At 43.1% G+C, this 19,763-nt stretch overlaps 1 protein-coding gene across 3 annotated transcripts in view; it reads right to left on the bottom strand.

Annotated features, from left to right (window-relative positions):
• LOC118667637 (aminopeptidase O (putative)) overlaps positions 1 to 19,763 on the bottom strand; it is a 319,523-nt gene that overhangs the window by 265,133 nt on the left and 34,627 nt on the right. For all 3 annotated transcript variants that reach the window (XR_004971349.1, XR_004971350.1, XM_036331403.1), the window contains exons 2-3: positions 16,509 to 17,446; positions 1,522 to 1,688 (exon numbers count right to left, since the gene is read on the bottom strand). Coding sequence is in view for 1 of the 3 variants with exons in the window: in XM_036331403.1 (XP_036187296.1) it covers positions 1,522 to 1,688; positions 16,509 to 17,302 (961 nt within the window). In the remaining 2 variants the exon portion in view is untranslated. The remainder of the gene's footprint in view (positions 1 to 1,521; positions 1,689 to 16,508; positions 17,447 to 19,763) is intronic.

The raw sequence follows: 19,763 nt of genomic DNA, 5'->3' as shown, positions 1-19,763 counted from the left end.
AGATCAAATAAAGAAAGACCTTCAAGGAATAATTAGACAGATTTCACTAAATAAAAATTAAAATCGTCAATAGCTCAGAAACATATTATAAAATTAAAAGGCATAGTAAAACTGGGAAAAGTACTTTTCATAAATATGATAAGATAAATAGTTTTATATTTTAAAGAGCCAATCAAATTAAAAGGCAAAACAAACTTTTGAAAACCTTACTGAAGCCTCATTGTAAAAATGGGTAAAGGAAATCAAAAGTCAAGAAATGAAGATAGTTAAGAAAAATATAAGGACATGTAAAACCTCATTGATAATCGAAGTAATCTATGTTAAAGACAGACCTTTTCTTGCCTAGCAAATGGGTGAAATTCATGGAAAATGGGGACCCTATAACTACTGATGGGTATGAAAACATACTATTGGTACAACTGCAAATGGGCACAGCCTTTCTGGGAAACAACCTGAAATATGTACCAACAGCCTTATCCATGCTGAAAACTTTTGACTCAATAATTCTAATTTTATACTAAATGTCTCCTCAGGAATTTAATGCAACTTTATTTATAACAGGAAAAAACCTGGAAACAATAAAAATGTCTAAAAATACAAAAATGTTAAAATATGATATATTCATACCATAAAATATTATGCAGACATTAAAATTATAGTTTAAAAAAATACTTAATGACCTGGGAAATGTTCAAAATACACCATAAGTGAAAAAAAGCTGTTATGAGCTATGACGGCAATTTTGAAATGACAATATGTACCATCTGTGTAGATTTTAAATACTGGAGGGAAATGCAACAAAATGTTAGCAATCACTTTCCCTAAAATTCTTTAATTTTATTACTTTTAATTTCCTGTAAAATTTAAAGTTTCTAAAGGTATGTGAGAGACACCTTATTTCAAATGAAGAAATGTTTCAATTATAAAAATTTCACCTGGCATCAAAATGCTTAGGCTCTCAGCGGAGTTAATTACTGCAATAAGCAAATAATCCCCAGACAGAACCTTGATCTGCATTAGCACTTGCCTTCCATCTTTTACACTTTGGGTTCAGAACTCTGAGGGACAGAGCTGGACTCGAACAGCTCTGGTGGGCCTGCCAACAGCAGCACTATCATTCGGCGTAATGAACTCCCTGTGCAATGAACCCCCTCTGCAGGGTCCAGGACCCAACCACAGACAACTCAACTGTAAGTAACCGTGTTTCCATGACACACTTGCCTGCCCAGAAAGTCTTCAACCAAGACCACCCACTTATGGCCCACAAACCACCAGGGCAGAGCAACCGCTGAAATACTCTAGGAACTGATAAGTCTGGCATGAAGAGCCCCCACACGCCTGCCCAGGCTCCCCAGGGCCTCCCCCTCCCTGCTGTTTTCTCTGGCAGGATGTTTTCTAGCATGTTCATTCCAACCCAACTAATAAAGGAGCTCTTCAAAGTTGCGAAAACCAGCGCGTATTGGGTTCCTGGGTCCAGCGTGTGTGCAATACACAAAGAAGCACAGAACACATGTACAGTACCTTCCCGAAGCTGTGTTGGCTTGGCAGAATTTTCCCCACTCATTAAAACAACAAAAGATGCAGCTGCTCGGACTGTGGCCTGCCATGTTGACATGGCAACGGGGGGCTCCTGGCATGGGAAAAGGGCCCTGTTGTTTATGGGAGATCCCATAGTGTAAACACACGGCCTGCAAAAGAAAGACAAAGAGACAAAGGGGGAGAATCTCTAAAATAAGTTGTCACTTTTCTCATCTCCATGGTAGAGAAGGTTAAGTTGAGCTTTCAAAGAAAACACATTTGAGGCTTTGTAGTTGACTAGTTTCAAAGCATGTTGAACTGAAACTGCCAAGGGATGGCTAAGTGGTAATTTCTCCCAAATGAAGTACTTAAATATGTAAAAAATAAAGTTGTTTTTTAAGGGAGAAACATTTTTTGGTTAAAGTTTTAAACACTAGTCTTCCAAGTTAAAATATGTATTACCCTTGCCCTTCCCCTTAGGCTAGCTAACCTTATGCCTTTAAAAGAAAAAAACTTTAGAGACATTCTTACAAAACTTGGAAAATATTCTGGAACAGGAAATATGTTTGGAGATCACTGAGATACTAATGTTTGGAAAAACAAGCTGGTGGTCTCAAGTCCAGTGCTGGTGGGCAGATATCCCAATCCTGGAAACCAAATGGAGCCCTTGTGGGAATCCTTGTGTGGAGGCCAAGAACAGGGGTAAACAGGACTATAGGTCCCCACTACCAGGAAGGCCAAGTGTGGCCATTACCAACGCAAATTTGGGAAACCAATGGCATGACATTAGGGCTCATTCTGTTGCAACTAAAATATACACACCCATGGGCACCAAGAACAATCTCTTCCATGATTGAGTCACTGCTGACAGAGATGGAAAAGACTGATGAGATCAAGGGAAAGGATTATTTTGACACCACTGTTTAGAAAGCACAAAACTTACCATCGGGAAAGTGTCTCAGAAAAATGTATCCACTTTTTTGCTTCACTATGATGCACATGCAGTGTGTCCCTAAAATGTGCCAAGAGCACACAGAATGATGGTCCCACTCTATCAGTCAGGGTGCAGCCAAGAAAAGAGAAAACAGCCTAGGTCTTGACAAACAGAGATCATTTAATACAGGGAATTGGTTACTCTAACGCTAGAAGAGCGGAGGAGCCAAACGGGGACAGTGAGGCAACCCAGAGAGTAAGCAGAGCAGTAAGTAGCTGTGACTCCTTGGGTTGGCGAAGCTGATGTTTCTAGATGTTGCCGGGTCATCTGGCAGAAGTCAGAGTCACAGTGGGGACCGTCCAATGGGTGCTGGGGCCAGAGGAGGCTTGGTCACTGTTGGAGATGCCAAAGGAAACAGGGAGGGGAGAAGAAATGTTTCTCACCAACTCCTGCTCTCAAATTTTTCTACCAGGGCCACCCCCAACCCTCCCGAATTGGTCAGACCTACCAGGAAATAGAAGATGAGGGAGCCTAGGTAGTGAGGTGCCTGGTCATCCAGAAAAGATCACAATAAGAGCAGAAAATGGACGGTAGGGCAGACAGGCAGGTACGGTCTCCCTTCCTATAAGTGTCCGTGATAACTCACAAGCTTGACAAGGAGCAGGGAAAGATGAGAATTCAGAAGACTTTAGTCCTTCCGGGGTTTCCACCTAATTAAGTGCCTATGGGTAAGTCTCTTACCTCTCTGAGTCACATGTAAAATGGGGATGGGACACAGGTTGGTGCCTTCTATTGTCGGTTCTGGTCCATAAATCTATGATTCTGTATTCCAAGTTTATCGATCCAAGAACAAAATTTCATGGAAGACCCAGAATCTCCCATCAGTTTCAACAAGCTGTCCCACCTCAGGCTGTTTAAGGAGGAAGCCTGCCAGAGCTATCTCATTCCAGGCAGGGCTGCTGCTGGTGGGTATGTGATGAGAGATATGCTATAGCAGCTCAAATAACTCAGCTAGGTTGGGTCAAGCATGCCTATTTCTAATAATTCTACCTATTAAGTGTTTTGTTTTTCCCCCAAAAGCCCATCTTAGAGAAGGTCCCAAAAAGGAAAAGTGAGTGTTATCAGTGGAAACAAGGTGTATTCCCAGTAGCCAAATGGTAGGTATAACTCTTGCTTCCTCAGGCAATGGCAGACCTTGATTTGCCATTGATCAAGCCATAGATCAAGGCTTGCTTTCTCACTGAAGCAGAATGGATCCCACAGTTTTTCTCAGTTCAAGAGCTATCAGAAGCCACTTCCAATCTAAGTAGACTTGTGGAGTTAAACTAATTAATCATGCTCACAGGGAAATGGTAGGCCCTTGCTTACCGCTCTCCTAAGGCTTTCTCTGCCTCATGCAAAGGGGAAGTTGTCCTTCTTATGGTCTTAAGTCCTAGGGTGCTCAGGCTAAGTCTAAAAGTATCTACACTCTCTTGCTGTTGTGCTCAGCACCTTATTTCCCTAGGATGACTCTGATGTTACAGGTCTCCCCTTCTCTGTACAGGGAACAAATCATCCCCAAAATATTAGCTTGCCAAGAGGTTTATTCTCCTTTCTCTATAAGGTTGGGTTGGAGGCCATGCTAGCATATTAATATGCATTTCACCTGTGACCTTAGGGATGCGATCCCCAAGACTTCGCCATCAGCTTCCACACCTCTTCCCAGAATAAGCAATCAGCTTTAGATGAGGTCATATCTGAGAAACACCGCAGAGGAAGAATCAGGACTTAGTGATTTGCTGAAGGAGAGGGAAAAGGAGAGAAAGGCCTCTCTGAGGGAGCCAGCTTCCAAGTTGGTCCCCAATGGCCCCTACCTCCTTATATTCACACCCCTGTGTAGTCCCTTCGCACGCTGTGTGAGGGTTAGTCTGTATCACTTCTGAGATTAGATTATTTGAAAATCTGTGCCTTCCATTTTAGGGGTTCTTTTCCCTGTCTTTCTTTCTCTTCATCACTGACTCTGGGGGAAATCCAGGTGCCCTGGCAGGAGGACACACTGGGCGCCTATGGAGGGCCCATGTGGTAGAAACGGAGACCTTCGGCCCACAGTCAGCAAGGATGTGCAGGCTGACAACAGCCAGGCCTGTGCGTTTGGAAGAGGACCATCCAGCTCTAGTCAAGCCTTGAGATGCTTGCTCCCCAGCAGGATGCAACCTTGTAAGAGATACTGGGCCACAACCACCCAGCTAGGCTGCCCCTGGGTTCCTCATAACTGCGAAATAGTAAATATTTATTCTTTTAAACTGTTAAGTCTAGAAATAGATAACAGAATTTTCTCAGGTTTCTGGCTCAAGTGATAAAATGAGTGATGCAGTTATTCAGCAAGAAAGGAAATTCAGGACCACAAGCAAGGTCACAAGAAGGGCCAGGGAGAAGAGTTCCTACCTGTGTATTCTATATAAATAAAAGGCTAAGCGACCATCCGACCATCGGACCGGTAGCTATGACATGCACTGACTACTAGGGGGCAAGTGCTCAATGCAGGAGCTGCCAAGCTGCAGTGACTTGGCAGTGGCAGTTCTCAGGATCCCAAATCAGAGAGGAGGGAGCCAAATTCTGGGGTGCGTCATCCGAGAACTGCCCTCTCGCAATCCAGGACCCCTCGGGTAATGATGGAGAGCCAGTTTCGGCCCAAACTCCGCAGGCCAGGCCAACGGACCCCACCTGTCGGAGGGACCCTGCTCACTCCACAGACGCCCTTCGAGCTGCGGCACCGCACCTGGGGCGGCCGACCCGGGAGGGACTGTGGGAGGTTGGCTCCAAGATGTGTCCGGCCCATCTCGCCCAGTCCCATCCCGCCAGCCACCTTCTAATTAATTTCCTTTCAATGTGCACGAATCCATGCACCAGGGCACTAGTTTGCATGTAAAAGACTTTACACACCATATGGCCGAGGACATTTGTATGAAGGCAGAGAGAGCGACTTCCTAACCTCAAATAGCATAGTGTCCAACAGTGGGACTGAGTGTCTGAAATCAGGCTGATCTCAGAAAGTTTAAAAATGATAATTTTATATCTTAGTGTTTTTATTACAGGCAGATTTGAGTCTGGATGTCACACTTCAATAGGCGGGTGGGGATGGCTGATTTTTTAAAAAGCACGTTATCACCATCCTTTTCTCTATTATTAGAGAAATTCCTATTCTCTAATTCTCTATTTCCTAATTCCCTAATTCTCTATAATTTCCCCTTTAAAACTGTCTACTACTAGGTATTTTGCTCTAGAGTTTTGTCCTGATTCCCCTGTCATCTCCTGAAGGCTCTTTCTGCCACATTGTGCCTGGGCACCTGACTCTCCCTCCAAGGGACTTGGCCAGACCCCCAGGAAGCTCTCAACTCCAACCTCCCCACTGTCCTTACCATTCTCTCTTCTTACCCTCCTCTTTTCATGGCAGGGCATCCTTTCTGCTAAAGACTCTATGTTTTCTTTCTAGCTTCCCATTTGGTCTCCAGACCTATAACTCTTAAATTGTGGATCAAGTCAGGTATATAAAAGCCACATCCATAAATATAAGACTCAAACACTTTCTTATTGGAATATGATCATAAATCAGGAAATAATCACGAGAGGCCCTAGGCATAATTTCTTGAAAATGTAGATTCTCCTTGTGCTCGCAGCCTACTCCTTTCCTGGCCTTTCCTCTTTCTGAGTTGCACCTTCACTCCTCACTTCCCAACATGCCCAAACCAAGTGCCAGTGACTTTATAAGCAACTAGAGGCCCGTTGCACAAAGAGATTCATGCAATAGGCCTTCCTTCCCCTGGGTGCCAGCATCGGTTTTCCTCTGGCACCCGGGACCCAGGCCTTCACTCCGGCCGCCATGGAGAAGCCAAGCCTGGACGCTTCTCTGCTCTGGCTGCAGCAGAGAAGGCAAGCCTCTTCAGTCTTCAATCGTCTTCAGTCTTCAGTCATCTTCAGTCTTCAGTCTTCCCTCGGGCCAGAGCCTTCAGTCTTTGCTCCGTGCCTGCATATGCAAACTAACTGCCATCTTTGTTGGGTTAATTTGCATACTCATCCTGATTGGCTGGTGGGCGTAGCAGAGTGACACCAATTTGCATGTTTCTCTTTTATTACTGTAGATGGCCTTTTGAGCTTTTCTAACTTGACATCTTTATGCACATAGTGCAAATATCTAACAATTTAGTTAAGTCACTAAGAGAAACAAGTTGTGAAATGGAATCAATGGAGCTAGAAACCATGAAGCCCATTGGTCAACGTTGGATGGACAAGTGAACTGGACCACTGGGAATTGTTCATCAGGGTGACAGCACAAAGAGCACCCAAAAAGTATAGAGGAAGCAACCAGTCACTCCAATGAGGGGAGGAAAGTCGGGACTTTGGGGAACAACATTAACATTAATGATTTTTCTATCACTTTAATCATCTTTCTTAGTGATCCCCTAGTCAACACACTAAGAGAAAAAAGAAAAAGCCTGAGAGGTATAGATCAGAAGCCCCCTAAGTCTGACAGTCTGAAAGAGGAGCCAAGTACAGTCACAGAGGTTCAGAGGTACAGAAGCTGGAAGGAGACCAGAAATTCAAAACCAATCAGAGGACACCATGTGCCATCTGGTGAACAGGGACAATACGCACATCCAGATTTCACATATTACAGATGACTGGACAGTTGTTTGTATCTGCACTCAAATGAACAACATCCAAAAGTTAATGTCTCATAAACAGCTTACAAAACTATCGAGAATCAGACTCAGCCCTAGCCAGTTTGGCTCAGTGGATAGAACATCGGCCTTTGGACTGAAAGGTCCCGAGTTCAATTCTGGTCAAGAGCACGTACCATTGTTGCAGGCTCCTCCCCGGCCTGGGTGTGCGCAGGAGGCAACCAATTGATGTGTCTCTCTCTTACAGCAATGTTTCTACTTTCCTTCTCTCCCACTCTCTCTAAAAATCAATGGAAAGATATCCTCGGGTGAGAATTAAAAAAAAACAAAAAAAATCAGATTCATTTTTAAATAAAAATTCAAAGTGTGTTTCTGAGCCAATGAATACTAAGTGATTTAAATGTGTCTGACTCAGGACTTACCTTTTAAACATGACATCAAATTCACTCATTTTTATGCTAGAAACATTAAAACTGAGGGTTAAAATTCCTCTCTGCATGGTGACTTAAGGGTAAAGATGGCTCCCCTCATGCACGCATTAAATGAAAACTTCATGGAGAGCTGGGTCCTACCCGCCATGCCTCAAGAGGGGAAGAACATCTATGTGCATTTATAAACATGCTCCACAGTTATCTGGATGTGTGATCACTGAAATAAATGCAGCTGTGTTTATTCAATGTGCACAGCCTTGCACCTCGGCCATGTTGCTAAAACCTGCCAGTTGGAAATTCTCTGATGCTCATAACTTCATTATTTCCAGACTGGATAATTCCTTCCAGCACGCAAAGGAAAACTCCCACATCATGGCTCATGGGAGACTCCTGGGGGAGCCCAGTTAACTGCACAGGAGCTGTGGGAGTGGGAAGAGGACACCGAAAATAAAAAAGAAAACAGGATAATACAGGGGCTGAGAGGCAGGCCCATGACTTGCTGCCTTTAAAGAAGGAACGTGAGGAAGAACCTGTTGGAATAACAATTGCCTCAGCCTGTTACATGTTTGTGTGTTTGCAGAGGTCAAATAAGAATGCGACATACTATGTTGCTTTGATCTGAATGTGTTCCCCCCAGTTCTTATGTTGGAATCCTAATGCCCAATGTGATGGTGTTAGGAGGTGGGGCCTTTGGAAGATGCGTAGGTCCTGCGGCAGAGTGCTCATTAGTGAGATTAGTGCTTGTATAAAGGTGGCTGACAGAACTCCCAGCCTCTCCCACCCTGTGAGGACACAGCCAGAAGTCAGCAGTCCACAAACCAGAAGTGGGCCTTCACAGAACCCAGCCATGCTGGCACCCAGCTCTCAGACTTCCAGCCTGCAGGACTGTGAAAATAAATCTGTTTATAAGCCACCCAGTCTGTGGTATTTTGTCATAGTAGCCTAAGCAGACTGAGACCTATGCCATTGATGAAAACAAACAAACAAACAAACAAACAAAAAAAACAACTTGTAGGGGATTGATTCAAACCATGCATTTTCTTTCTCTTCAGTTGACTACTGTATGCATTTGTCCTTTTGCAGTTGTGGTAAAAAGGGGACTATTTTTAGTTTTAAAAATGTTTCAAGTTCCATTACTGTCCATAAAATCACCCATTTTCAGAGACTTAGTTATCACTATTCAGTGACTGGGGAACAGGCTGCTCAGGTGAAGCGGGTAGGAGGTGAGCAGTTCCCAGTTGCCTGGCTGTGAAATGATGGGGTGTTTTCCCACAGTGAGGCACTGATCTGGTCACTGGAGGCCAGGGGGCCACAGATGTGACAGCTCAGAGGGTCACATTCATTTTTTTTTATAATATATTTTATTGATTTTTTACAGAGAGGAAGGGAGAGGGACAGAGTTAAAAACATTGATGAGAGAGAAGCATTGACCAGCTGCCTCCTGCACACTCCCTATGGGGATGTGCCTGCAACCAAGGTACATGCCCTTGACCAGAATCAAACCTGGGACCCTTAAGTCCCCAGGCCTACGCTCTATCCAGTGAGCCAAACCGGCTAGGGCGAGGGTCACATTTTTACATAGGCTTCCCAGGGTTACAATATCCTCAGGTCTCCATCAATTCCGCTCCATCTGTTCTCCTTCCTGCATCTGACCTTTTATACGACTCCCTGATCTCATTAAACCCGTTAAAGTCTCCATTGCAGGTGAGCAACCCTATCACCTTCTCGTGCCACAAAAGCCAAGAGCCAGACTACCCAAACAGGAAGAGTAAAGTATGACTCTCTCTCCTGCGTGTGCACACACACATGCACGCACACACACATGCGCGCACAGATCTTTATATCATTCTACTTCATGGCACAATTACCAAAACCAGGATTCATCAATCATACTGAACGTATGGCAGGTCAAAGAAGAATGCTGCTTTGACTCAAATTTTCTGTATAGTCAAACTGGACTGGACTGAATAAAAGTAGCTTTGAGTCAGAAATTGACCACTTTTCACCAGAGTTGTTTTGGATGCAAAATAGGCAAGCTGCAAATAAAAGCAAAGACAGCATTTCTCATCTGGAAGTCCCTTGTAAATATAGAATTATACATCTGGAAATTATTTGGAGATCCTCAGATGGAACCTTCTCGTCATATACATGAGAATTAAGTTTTTCAGAGAAGTAAAATGACTCACTGAAGTCACACAGCTAGTTGGCGGCATGGCTCTGAGGAGTACTCAGGTCTTGTGGCTCTCACCTTCTAGTTCCTTTTAACATATTATACTTTTGGTTATAGTTTGTTGTGTCTTGTTATTTTCTGTTGATGTTGGTTATTCTTTTTGTTGTTGCTGCTGTTTGGTTGGTCATTTTGGTGACTTGTTTAAGACAGTCTATTGTCTTTTCTCCCATGACTCGATGGGATTCTGAGAAACAGAGGTGGTTCTATGTGCAGCCAGGGGAGAAACAGGCTAAAGTAGAACCCTTCCAAACCTTGCCAGGTTTGGAATTTTTGATTCCTCTTTTGCAGTTATACAATGATATTATATAATTAATCTGTGTTTCCAGTTCAGTTCTCATAAATTTTGTATAGGTTTCTGGAAGCAAATAAGAAAAAAATTAATTGTAGAAAGATTCCTTTTAGATTTTAGAATCTCTTCTGAAAGATCTCCTGCTCATTCTTCTAATTTTAAAACTTTCCTTTATAGTGAGATATAAAACTGTAAAACTATTTTAGTGGAGGAGAAAACATGTTTTAACATCTGGTTTTGATGTCAAACTAAAAATACTCCAAAAGTCTACATCTTTCTTGGTCCAATAGCTGAGAAATAAATATAATAGGAAAAAAAAAACCGCTCCCCTTTGTATTTTGCCAAATTCATACCGGTCTTGTCTAAAACAAAGAAACATCATAGTGATTTAGAAAATTTAAAATTTTAATATTACTTTAAATTACAATGTATTTTCCTGATCAGTTTATCTTTAACAATGATTCAAATAATTATAGTTTTAAAAATAAATTTACTATATTTAACTGAATTTCCCCTCCACTCAACTCATGGCCAGCAATGTCATCAGCTTAAGCCCAGATCTCCTAGACCACTTGGCTGGTTCCACAAACTATTTTAATGACACTAAGGGAAAAGGGAAGGGGTTACCAGAGAGAATGCTTTGGTTTTAACTAACATTTCATTCAGTGGAATGGAAAAAAAAATGTGGGAAAATGCAGAAAGTACATAAACATTGAATAAAGATTACCATCTTTGAAAGCTTTTTTTTATGTCTATTAAGAACCTAGAATAAAAAAGATACTGTCCCCTTCTTTCTAACTTAGCAAGAACACCTTTACACATTCTTGATCCTGTCTCTGTTCTCAAATAGTTCTGAATAGTTTTAAAGAGTACGAACACAAAGTAAACATTGCTTCCAAGATCCAAATTCTATCAGATTATTATGTGTTTGCTTCATCAGTCACTTTTTAATGTCAGCTAAAAGGCATAGCTGAGTGACCGACACAAAAAAGAGCATTTCAGTTCAAGTGCTGCCACAGCCCCACAATGGCTAAACCAAAGTAGGAAAAGGTAGCTTTTATACTTCCAGATATTTTATTGACAATGACTGGAAGGCACACAACTTTTATAGCTTCAAATGTATTTTCAGTTCTCCAGAGAACACTACCACTTGGTACAAACGAGAGGACAGCCCTTACAAAAGGGGGATTTCACGGTGGAAAGATGGTAACTTCTTTCCAAATTTGAAGTTTATTTTTTTAACAAACTTTTTTATTTTGAAACAGTTTCATATTTTTTAAGTGCAAAAATACACAGAGTTCCCATATACCCATACCCAGTTTTCCCTATTATTAACATCTTATACTACTAGTATGTTACATTTGTCAAAGTTGATGGGCTAATACTGACACATTATTATTAGCTAAATTTTATTCAAATTTAGTTTTCTCTAATGTCCTTTTTCTGTTCCAGGATACTACATTACCTTTAATCATCATAGCTCCTTAGGTGGTGGGCTTCTTAAGACTTTCTTTATGTTGACCTGAGTTTTGAGGAGTACTGGCAAGGTATTTTGTTGAATGTCCCACCATTGGGATTTATCTGATGTTTTCCTCTTGGTTAGACTGGAGTTATGGCTTTAGAGGAAGAAGATCACAATGCTGCCCTTCTCATCACATCACACCAAGGGTACATACTATCAACATTACTTATCACTGTTGATGTTACCCTTCATCTCCTCACTGAGGTGCTGCTTGTCAAGTTTCTCCAATGTAAAATTGCACACACACACACACCCCTCTCCATACTGTCCTCTTGGGAAAGAAGTCACTATGTGTAGGCCACACGTAAGGAGAGAGGAGTGATGCCTCACTTCCTTGAGGACAGAGTATCTACAGAACTTGGACTTCTGCACCATGGATTTGTCCATTCTCCTCCATTTGTTTATATATATATATGTGTGTGTGTATATATATATATGTGTGTGTGTGTATATATATATATGTTAGAGGCCCGGTGCACAAAAATTTGTGCACTCGGGGGGAGGAGGGGTCCCTCAGCCCAGCCTGTGCCCTCTCGCAGTCTGGGACCCCTAGGGAGATAACAACCTGCTGGCTTAGGCCTGCTCCCGGGTGGCAGTGGGCAGGCCCAATCCCTAGGTGCAGCCCCTGGTCGGGCTCAGAGCAGGGCCGACTGGGGAGTTGGGGCGCCGCCCCCTGTCATGCACAGAGCAGGGCGGATTGGGAGGTTGCGATGCCACCCTCAGTCACGCTCAGGGTAGGGCCGATTAGGGGGTTGGGGCACCACCCCCTGTCACACTCAAGGCAGGGTCGATGGGGAGGTTGCGGCGCCACCCCTGTCACGCACAGAGCAGGGCCAATCAGGGGGTTGGGGAGCTCCCCCCTGTCACGCACAGAGCAGGGCTGATCAGGGGGTTGGGGCACCTTCCCCTCTCACGAACAGAGCAGGGCGGATAGGGAGGTTGTGGCCCCACCCCCTGTCACACACAGAGCCGCAGGGTGATCAGGGGGTTTGGGCACTGCCCCCTGTCACACTGATCCCGGTGCCGGGAGGCATATTACCCTTTTACTATATAGGATAGAGGCCTGGTGCACGGCTGGGGGCCGGCTGGTTTGCCCTGAAGGGTGTCCTGGATCAGGGTGGGGGTCCCCACTGGGGTGCCTGGCCAGTCTGGGTGAGGGGCTGAGGGCTGTTTTCAGGCTGGCGGGTGACTGAAGCTCCCAACTGCTCCTTTTTTTCTTTTTTTATTCTGGGCCAGCTTTAGCTATGAGGCTTGGTTCCAGCTCTTAGGCCTCCGCTGCTGAAAGCAGGTTTCTGGCCTTTGTTTACCTTATGTATTTGACACAATGTTGCGATCCTGCTGGCTGAAGCCCGGGAGACTAAAGCAGGTTTCTGGGGTTTTGTTTAGCTTCTATATTTGTAACATAGTTGCTTAGAGTTGCAGCTCAGAGGCCTGCAGCAGCGGGGAACGTTGGAGTCCTCCGTCACTGAAGCAACAAGCCTCATGTTAGTTTCAAGCTGCCTGGCTGCTGGCCGCCATCTTGGCTGGCAGTTAATTTGCATATTGCCCTGATTAGCCAATGCAAAGGGTAGCGGTCGTATGCTAATTACCATGTTTCTCTTTTATTAGATAGGATATACATATATATATTATCAGTATGGGCTCAGATATTTATTTTATACTTTACATTATTATCCAAATCTATTTTCTTTACTTTGTTGTCCAGCGCTGGCCATTAGGCGTTCTTTCACATGGCTCCCTGGACCTCTGACGTGCACCCAAGTTGCAGGCTGTAGCTGCTGTTTGAGCATTTCCTTATGTTCTGGCCCTACAAGATGCTCCAGGCTCATCTTGTATATTTCTTGTCCCAGGTCCTACCCATTTCTCCAAGAAGCCCTGGCTTCTTTATTGGAGAATGGCCGTAGAAACCAAGATCGGGAATCTAGTGTGTGTTCATGTTCCTAACCTTTCTAACTGACAAGCAAGGAAATATGTGTGTATGCAAACCCTTGGAAACACCATCTCTATACTTATTTCCATGTGCAACCATCCATAGCTACTAGTGTATTAAATATGAGTTCATAATGATGTCTCTAGTTCTAATCCATTTCCACGTGCATTTTTCTAGCCACTTCCCCTTCCTCATCTGTAACCTTGCACTTCAACAGTGAGACGGCTAGCTCCCACCACCTGCCATTCATTTACTTAATTGTTCAATTCTAGCATACAGGTATAGTGATACCAAAATTGTTAAACTGTAGACCCATGGGAAACAACTTTACCAACTGCGGTATTGTGTGCAGTTTCCTTTGCCTTTAGTATTATAGACTCCACACGTTTCCAAAGTTATTTAGGTCAGTGTCCTTTACCCCTACCCCTTCAGGGAGGTTGTTTCACACACTTTCATATAATTAGACTGTTTGGTCACATTTTGTATTCCACCCTGGGTTCCTCTGACCTCCTAAGTGATTATTTATTTAGATAGAATAAAACAACATGAGTTTATTCTGGACAAGGGGTGTGGTGGGGGTAAGAAGGGGAGAAGCCCCTGATGGAACTTGAAGGGAAGCGAACCAATTTAGAGGTTACTTAAGTTTCTGTCTAAAATAGGCTTAAAAGAGAAATTTATGAAAATTACCACAATTCATTTATTTTTTAAATGTACTGAAATCTTTGCATACAGTAAGGGACACAGTAAAGATCAAATGTAAGAAATATAGCTCTTTTTTACAATTAGACATGGATTTTTCTAGGAGCTTTCAGTAAGTTTATTCAATTTTCCTACTTGTAAAATGAGAATAAAAAGTTTCTCATCTAGGACTAAGAATTTATAATAGGTACACTGATAGTATTCTGCATTCAGCGGTAAAAATGTAACAACTATTTAAGTTTTAATTAAAGGAAATAAGCTCTACCCAGTTATATTTTTCACATAATTGTGAAATTTTATATTTTCACACAATTATATTCATAAAGCATTTCAACCCTGATAATTACTATTCACTCATATCACTAAGGAATTATTTCTGTCTAGCAATTTGAGATCCTTTGGGCATTTTGAAGTCCTTAAAGTATACAAAATTATCAGTATATACCTAGATTTATTCTTAAGCATGTGGGAGAATTTACAAAGGTTTGGTGGCTGTTCATGGAAGATAATCTTAAATAAAATCCTCCCCCCCCCCAAAAAAAAGGGGGAGAAAAAACATATTTTGAGGATTTAAAAACACACAAAACAACTTATTATCCTTGTACAACTGCATAAATGCCATGTCTGTACTAAAATATAACCACAAACTTCCAAGGATACAGTTTAAACTCCTGCTGTGATCATGCATTTTATTAAATTATCAGAATTTATCAAGAATCAATCACCAAGTCAGCCTTTGCAGGAGCAAACTGTGCCCAAGGACCTCTTTAGTTTCTTATGGAAACCATCATTTATTCATTCCTAGTCAACACTTTAAATGTAATGCAATTCACAAGTCTACTCTCTTTGCAGTGAGCACTGAGCAGACAGACATGTTTGAGGCCATTAATGAGTATTTCTTCCCAATAATGTCAATAGTTTCTTATTCCCCATTATTCAATTCCAAAAATAGTATCTGTGAATATAAAAACTACAATTTCCTAGTTAAGTATTCAGAGACAATATAGTTAAATCTTACTGAAAACCCATCCTTAGTAAGTTCAAAACAACTTTGAAGTTACAATAAGAACACCTGTTTCTTTCCCCTCCTAGTCTCCCAAGGATATCCAATAAGTTATTCTACAAATAAATCACTATGCTTTGTACTGATGTAAGTTTGTACCAACCCTGCAATTTCCCAAAGGCTGCCTCAGACTCCCGCAGAAATAAGACAGGAAGTGAACTCATTCCAAGCAGGGGCAGGAGACCAGAGCGGGAGGCAAGATTAGAGGCAAGGAATGGGATAATTAGAGCTCAAAGTCAAACTGATGCTTTAAAAAAATCTAAAAGGCTTTTTGGGGGGTGGCTGGAGAGAGATGTAAGCAGTTTACCGAGACCACTGTCTCCATGAGGGGAGTCCAATGCTACAAAAGAGGCGCTTAAACAAGCTCACGGAGACCAATGTCCCCCAGCCTCGCTCTGCAGGAACTACCATATCGATGTGTAGTGCGTTAGCACAAAGAAACAGTTAAAATAATGAGGGCTCTATAAAGTCTGATTTTAAAATTCTCATTCTCAAAATCCTGAACAACTGTTGGAGGAAGGGCAAAAAGAACAGAGCAAACGGCTCCCTAACCCAAATACAGCCCCTGGAAATCGCTGCCTGTCAGTGTCTTCTCCCCACACTAAATCCAGGGTCTCCCGGGTTTCACAACTACGATTCACGGCCCAGGTGAGTGTGCACTGTCAGCAGGACTGTCACACCCTCACAAACAGACCGTTTGAAGACGTGGGAGGTTCGCATATAAAGTCCGGGAGGCAGAGCTGCCCAGAGACAGGTGCCGTAAGCAAGTCACAAAGCAGAGCTGGCTGTTGGGAGGCACTTCACGCTGACCCAGCTTGGCAGCGGTCCACTCCCTCAGGGGAACTCGGGAGCTGTGAGAAAGTCTGTACTCAGAGACACGCACCACTCCCATCCACAGCCCCGGGAGTCGCCAGCAGAGATCTTAACAGAGCGTGAGGCTGGGGATGTAATCATGAGGCTTGCCTTTTAATTCTCCTAACTCAGAAATACGGGCACTTAATACAGTAAGCTCTTCGCCCTGACTGAAGGGAAGTAATCCTATTAAGAGCTGAGCATGCTTGGGAATTTACCTGCTTCGCTGTGGGTCTAAGGACTGGAGGCTGACTGGGCGATGCCCCAGATGGAGAGGCAATCTTTGGCAGAGTTGGTCCCCTGTCTGAGAGCGCTCCTGCAAAGGCTCATCTCCCAGCACAGGAGATCAACAGGCAGGGGCTGCGGGGTACCCGATACCTACCTGCCACTCTGGTCTGAGGTCCATGTGACTGATCGCCCCTGGGGTTTGGTTCTGTACCGTATCCTTATGGCATGAGGAAAAGCCGTAGCTGTCTGAGCCCCTGTCTTCCTGATCTGCAAGCTCCACGTGTCAGTGTCAAACAGGAGTTCCCCACAGCCAGGAGCCAGGCTGCACCGAGCATAATAGTCTAACTGCTCCCTCCAATGATCTGCAGGCAGAGCCACAAGTTCACGTACAATCTGATTCCTGAGCTCAGAAACAACCGTGAGCTTGGGAGACCTTGTAAATTTTTCAATACCTGGCACAGCAGCAACATCCACCTCCTCAACCCTTAACACAGATAAATCACAGCAGTCCAACACCAGCAAAAAATCCTCACTCCCATGATTCCCTGTGTCACAGCAGTGCTTCGAGCTAGAAATCCCATAAGTCTGTTCCTGGTTGTCATGGTTACCATCTTTACCAGAAGTATCTCTTTCACCTTTACCACAAATTGCAAAATCACTGTATCCCATTTGAGACAAGGAGGTCCTTGTATCTGCCACAGGAACGTGGCAGGGTTCCGGCTTCCTAAATTCGCAGGCTTCGTTTGACTCTGATCGGCAGGCTTCCTCGGTGGAACCACTCTTCTTCCTGGATCTGTTTCCAGACTCCAAGAAAAGCACTAAGGTGCCATCGATGATTTGACTTTCAAAATCCACATCTAAATCCAGTACATAGTGCTTCACAAGTATGTGGCTGGTGTTGGCCATGAGAGGCAGGTCATCTCGAGAAGGGTCCAGCTTTATGTCCATGGTGTGGGTTGTTGAGAGCTTTGTTAAACTCTCAGAAGGGGCTTCCTATCTGCCTTACTCATTCGGAATTGTAAACGGCTGTCTGTCCAAAAAAACCACACAAAACACCGATTCATAATTTATGGTTCCACAGCCTTCAGTCCCCTGCCAAAGAAGAAAAACACAATTAGACAGAATTCCGAGACCCTAAATGCTCCTGTAGCCACTGCTCCTTCAAAATGACCACCTTCTTCAATGATCCCCCAATGTGGCAGAAGCTCATGGCAAGCAGGCTGATGAATCTTTGTGACTGGCATCAAAGAAAGCTGCACTATGGGTTTCTAAAAATATTCCAATTACCAATGGAATGGAAGGGGCTTCCACAGAGCCAGAAGAATCCTGCTCCAGACTTGAATAGTCCTTGTTTTGTAATAAAAGAGCAATTGTTATGCAAAAGCATAACTGAGCATCACTGTACCTCTTGTTTTAAAATATATTAAATGTATCATTTCTAATTTTGTGCATCAAAAGATAAGTGATTGTTTCTCTGCTGTGATTCTAAGTAACAAAAGTGAATGAAGGCTAAATGGCCTCATACATTTTACTCTTTGAGAGTAATAATTTAATACATATAATGCAACTCCAGGGATTAATGTACTTTTCACATTAGGACCACTCTCATATCAGCACTTCCAGTAAATTACAGGAAAATGAGCCAATTTACCAGGAGTGCATTCTAAGTATTCCTCTGAGATTGTTCATGGAGATTTTTCAAATTTATAGTTAAATACTCAAGGTATATCATTACATCTTAATAGCTGAAAACCCATTAACATTCTGGAGAATAGCCTTCTTGTGGCAAACAAAAAGGTCTTCTCATTTGAAAAAAAAAGTATGCAAATACCTATAAAAAAGGAAGGAGAGAAATTAAAATGTAGAAACAGATGTTGCAATAAAATGCCCAAGTTCTTCATAAAAGTTCTGTATCAAAATGTATTCTTATTTTATTATAGCAATCCAGTTAAAAAATTTGAAATTATTTCAGTCCCTGTTGTGTACCTAATTTGTTTCAGCATATGCTGTTTATTATTATTCTTTTACCAAAAGTGGAAAAATAAGTAAAAACTCTAGCAGAGTAGGTATATTTAAAATAATTTATAAATATCAGGAGGTATTTTTTTATCAACTACAAAAATTACTTGCTTGACTTTTCAAGTAAAATTGAGCCTTGCCTTGTTTATTCTGTTTAACTCCTCCTCACTTCCCTTCTGACCTTCTTCATGTCTACTAGACTCTTATTTCCCTTCCCTCCAGAATCTCATTCCAGTAATCAACGCCTTTGACTTTTCATTGTCCACCTCTCCACAGGCCATTCCCTCATGAAAATCTCGCCCAGCCTTAAAAGATCTGGCTTCCTGCAGCCTTGCACAATCTGTTTTCATGCGATTTTTCCGGTCATGGAGACCACACTTCTTTTGCATCCTTGACCTGTAGCCAAGGGCCTGTTCGACACAGTGCTCCCTGAAGAGGATCCCACACCTCCTTGCTTCCTGGGCTAAGCAATGTGCCATAACTGGAGTGCTCCTGGCTTCCACCTCCCATATCCACCTGCCAAATTCTATTCTCCCTCCACAACCAATTCAAGTGCAATCCCCTCCCAAAACCCCACCCTGCTCCCTGCTATTCCTCTCCCTACCAAACTGTACATATTAACATACATTTTGACTTTTAGGAGTAATAGAAATTGAGAGAAATCAGAGATGCAAAGAAAAATCTGAGATTACTTCATGGAAAAGCTGGTACTTCCCTTGGTCCTGAAAAGTCAATAGGCAAAGGAAGTAGGCCAGAGTGTTTTTTCTTTGCTTCATGAAAGCGACTGAACTTGTGACCCAAAGAATAATAATCTATAATAATAAAAGCGTAATATGCAAGTCAGGCGAACGGCCAAACAGCAGAACAACTCTCTGGACGACCACACAATGACAAGCACTGGTGCCAGGCCAGCCAAGGCAGGTGCAATGCGATTGGTCAGGAGCCCCGCCATTGCCCCATGATCGCCCCGCAGAAGGAGGCCCAGACCCCCCTAGCCGGTGCTGCTGTGGCGGATGAGCTGAGCCTCCCCCTGCTGGGCCATCGATCACGGGGCTCCCAGACTGCATGAGGGCACAGGCCAGGCTGAGGGACCCCCTCACCCCCTGAGTGCACCGGGCCTCTAGCCTTCAATAAAGCCATTGGCTATGCCTATGTAATGAAAAACATGGATGTTAAAAATTCATCCTGCTGGTATTTGGGGCTGCTACCATGTAGTATTTTGTTGATTGAACTCTTTAAAAAATGCTCAATAAAATAGAAATCCTGAATACACACACACACACACACACACACACACACATACACACACACATACACACACAAACACAAAAGGAAAATCTGAATCAGCTGAGATAGGATTAACTTAGTAGCTATCTAAACTATCATATTT

This window comes from Myotis myotis, unplaced genomic scaffold (assembly GCF_014108235.1).
Source record: "Myotis myotis isolate mMyoMyo1 unplaced genomic scaffold, mMyoMyo1.p scaffold_m19_p_12, whole genome shotgun sequence".
Taxonomy (NCBI): Eukaryota; Metazoa; Chordata; class Mammalia; order Chiroptera; family Vespertilionidae; genus Myotis; species Myotis myotis.
This window is presented reverse-complemented; position numbering and strand designations above follow the sequence as displayed.